The sequence below is a fragment of the Condylura cristata genome, unplaced genomic scaffold (assembly GCF_000260355.1).
Source record: "Condylura cristata isolate star-nosed mole 26May11 unplaced genomic scaffold, ConCri1.0 scaffold00008, whole genome shotgun sequence".
Lineage (NCBI taxonomy): Eukaryota > Metazoa > Chordata > Mammalia > Eulipotyphla > Talpidae > Condylura > Condylura cristata.
The window spans coordinates 3,022,860-3,023,802 of NW_004567109.1; the positions used below are offsets into that span (position 1 = coordinate 3,022,860).

At 60.2% G+C, this 943-nt stretch overlaps 1 protein-coding gene across 1 annotated transcript in view; it reads right to left on the reverse strand.

Annotated features, from left to right (window-relative positions):
* CASZ1 (castor zinc finger 1) overlaps positions 1 to 943 on the reverse strand; it is a 32,761-nt gene that overhangs the window by 12,828 nt on the left and 18,990 nt on the right. The window contains exons 6-7 of the mRNA XM_012722069.1: positions 834 to 897; positions 14 to 544 (exon numbers count right to left, since the gene is read on the reverse strand). Coding sequence (XP_012577523.1) covers positions 14 to 544; positions 834 to 897 — 595 coding nt within the window. The remainder of the gene's footprint in view (positions 1 to 13; positions 545 to 833; positions 898 to 943) is intronic.

Here is a 943-nt window from a genome sequence, read left to right on the forward strand (position 1 = left end):
CGGGGGCGCCCACGGGCAGGGGGGCGCTGCCCCGGCCGGGGAGGATGGGGAAGTAGGGCGAGGCGGGGGGCAGGCCAGCGTTGGAGAGGGCCAGGGCCAGGGGGATGGAGCTGGGCAGGCCCTGGGGCAGCAGCCCGGGGAGCTTGCTGTTGGGGGGCTTGGGCGCGGCCTCGGCGGGGGCCAGGGAGGCGGAGGACTGCTGGCTGGTGGGGGAGGCGCTCAGGCTGGAGTTCTTGCTGCTCAGGGCCGAGAAGTCCACCAGGTCGTCGTTGCTGGACTCCTCCTGCTCCGGGTCCTTGGCGCCCAGCAGCGCGGGGGGCGGCCCCAGCGCCCCGGCCCTGACGTGCCTGCGCTCGTGCTTGCGCTTGTGCGAGGTCATCTGGCTGGTGGAGGTGAAGGTGAAGCCGCAGCCGGCGCGGATGCAGTGGAAGTGGTTGGTGGCCTTGCTGTACACGCAGCCCTCGTACTTGCACTCCTCGTACTTGTAGAACTTCTTGAAGCCGTCCTTGGCGTAGGCGTCGTCCTTGATGTGGTAGCTCTTGTGCTAGAGTGAGAGAAGTTAGAGGCTCCGCTAAAGCTTTCGGAACCCTCCGTCTGAGGGGAGAAAAGGTTGTCAGAGGCTGGAATATATTTCTTCAGCCAGTTCATTAAATTAATTTGTAAGCAGTGGCTCTGAAATTATATCCGATGAAAAATGGCCTCAAAATTTAAATGGTACAAACTCATCTTATTAGAGGCAAAACATTAAAAAACAAACACATCCCCCCACCCCCCAGCGCAGCTTTAATTTCTCTGGGTGGGGGGACGGGAGGCGTGTGATGGATGGTTCTTACCTTATTCATAAGCGAGGATAAAAGAGATGAATTTGCCGGGACTGTGTGGCCATTTGATTCATTGCTGGAACACACAAGCCAAGGGGCTGCGGCTCAGACGGGGGACCCGG